Source organism: Pistacia vera, unplaced genomic scaffold (genome assembly GCF_008641045.1).
Source record: "Pistacia vera cultivar Batoury unplaced genomic scaffold, PisVer_v2 Contig343, whole genome shotgun sequence".
NCBI lineage: Eukaryota > Viridiplantae > Streptophyta > Magnoliopsida > Sapindales > Anacardiaceae > Pistacia > Pistacia vera.
This window is the reverse complement of record NW_022196161.1, coordinates 1,085,400-1,087,470: the sequence shown is the minus strand read 5'-3', so window position 1 is coordinate 1,087,470 and position 2,071 is coordinate 1,085,400. Positions and strand designations below refer to the sequence as shown.

The following is a 2,071-nucleotide window of genomic DNA, read 5'->3' as shown; positions in this document are numbered from 1 at the left end:
TTTATTTTCTCCTCTCGTCTAATTGTAATAATGATTACTAAAATAATAAATTGAAATCCTAACTAAATACTAATAAAACATGAATAATAAAATAAAAAATAAAAAAGTATTTTTTATAGTTACGCCTCTATTAAATTATACTTTCTTATAGTAATAAATTAGTTTGATCCTACCATTATGACTATATAAATGTTTTATGTATTATAAACTCTTTGAATGCATTTTAGGTAATATAAAATAATTTCCAAAATAATGTAAGAAAGCTCAATTTACTTTCCAAAAAATTTAAATAAAATTCTAATATATATATATATATATATAGCCTATGAATATGCAACCAGAACTACTGTTTCCATTTAGGACAAAAGAGTAAGTCCCACCGAGACAAGATAAGATCATCCCTCAACATCATAAGATAAGATCTGTGTCCTCGATACTAACATAAGGCCACCTAGCGAATTCTTAGCCGTCTGACTTCATTATAGTTGACCCCACACTTTCCATCATGATGAGGATCCCTGTCATTAGTTTCTATAATAATAATAATAATTCTTATCATATAAAACGACATCTAACAATAGAATATTTCAAGCATATCCAAAACTTTTTCCACTGCTTAATAATTATAGGTTAGGCTGACATGGAACCAGCTGGTACTGCGAAAAAATACTAAACTCTCTACCAATCATCACATTCCATGTAAGCAAAAACAAACCCTTCATGTTCGCGGCGGCTCGTTCGTCCAACTCGGACAAGTGGGGACAAGTGGGACCCAATTCTTGTTATAAATCCACCTACGACTTTGAAAGAAAGCACGTGTATTTTTATTTTTCCTAAAACGAAAATAGAGATAAATTTTATGGCGAAAAGCTCGGTGAGGAGACAAATGTCTGACGAAGTCGCAAGATTTCTTGAGGGGACGGCGAGTTTCGCCGATATTGTGTTTAGGGCTTCGGAAGAGAACAACGACTCCCTTGAAAATTTTTGTGAAAAAGATGAGGATTCTGAAGAAAATGTTGAAGAAAACAAGGCGTTCTGGGAGACACAAGACCAGCTTCTCCAGGTAGATTTTCATGTAAATCAAAGCTAATTCTGACATTTTGGGGAAATAATCAATTTCGTGTTGGTGAACTCACGGTTTTGTTAATTTTTTCCAGGCAACAATATGTAGGACTAGTTCTGTTGAATCAAAAGTCCGCCAGGCTACAAAAGGGGCCTTGAGCGAGATTAATTTAGTAGGTCTAGAATGTGTGTGCCGGAAGCCCGTGGCCGGAGGTTGCCGGAATTGTTTACAGAGAGAACTCTCCCTTAGGCTTCAAAATTCTGGGTATAATTGTGCCATTTGTAAGTCCAAATGGAAGAGCTCACAAGAGATCCCCCCAGGTAGACATATGCATAATTCATTCTTTAATTAGATTGTTTATTAGTCAACAAGACCAGGATTACTAAATATGATTCAATTTCCAGGTCAACATATTTATTTGGAAGTGGTGGAGAAATTGAGTTCAAAGAAAGGAGAAATGAGGGTGGTGATTGAGTTAAATTTCCGTGGTGAATTCGAGATGGCAAGAGCAAGTGAAGAGTACAAACGGTTGATTAGTCGGCTGCCGGAAGTATTTGTTGGAAAAACGGAGAGATTAAAAGCCTTAATAAAAATACTATGTGCAGCGGCCAAGAAGTGTATGAAGGAGAAGAAAATGCATATGGCTCCATGGAGAAAGCAAAAGTACATGCAGGCAAAGTGGCTAGGAACATACGAAAGAACAATACCAGCAACACTGCCTGTCGGATACTCAGACAGGCTACCAAAGCCAAAAGCTTCAATGTTAACCTATGATTTGGTAGACAATTTACCTGCCTTGCATTGCAGTACTGCAGTAGAAGTTTTGTGATGAGAGAAAGTTTTGTTTTCATATTTCTACGGCTTTAGTTTTGACCACCATATTGTAAAATATGTGTTATGATCTTAATGAGTGAGACGATGTACATACATTGTTGATCAGTCATGAGGGAATTATTATTATTATTATTATTATTATATATATGTATATAAGCGGTTCCAGACTTCCAA

At 35.4% G+C, this 2,071-nt stretch overlaps 1 protein-coding gene across 1 annotated transcript; it reads left to right on the top strand.

The window, feature by feature from the left end:
• Positions 1-813: 813 nt before the first annotated feature.
• LOC116138737 lies at positions 814-2,071 on the top strand. The gene is made up of 3 exons (XM_031424422.1): positions 814-1,063; positions 1,158-1,383; positions 1,468-2,071. Exons 1-3 carry the CDS (start codon positions 860-862, stop codon positions 1,890-1,892), a joined length of 855 nt encoding a protein of 284 aa, XP_031280282.1. The 5' UTR covers positions 814-859; the 3' UTR covers positions 1,893-2,071.

Excerpts from the sequence above, each read along its gene's own strand:
- LOC116138737 (XM_031424422.1), top strand. The coding sequence starts at position 860 with ATGGCGAAAAGCTCGGTGAGGAGACAAATGTCTGACGAAGTCGCAAGA. Across the intron at positions 1,064-1,157 it reads CACAAGACCAGCTTCTCCAG|GCAACAATATGTAGGACTAG; the intron begins GTAGATTTTCAT and ends AATTTTTTCCAG. Across the intron at positions 1,384-1,467 it reads CTCACAAGAGATCCCCCCAG|GTCAACATATTTATTTGGAA; the intron begins GTAGACATATGC and ends TTCAATTTCCAG.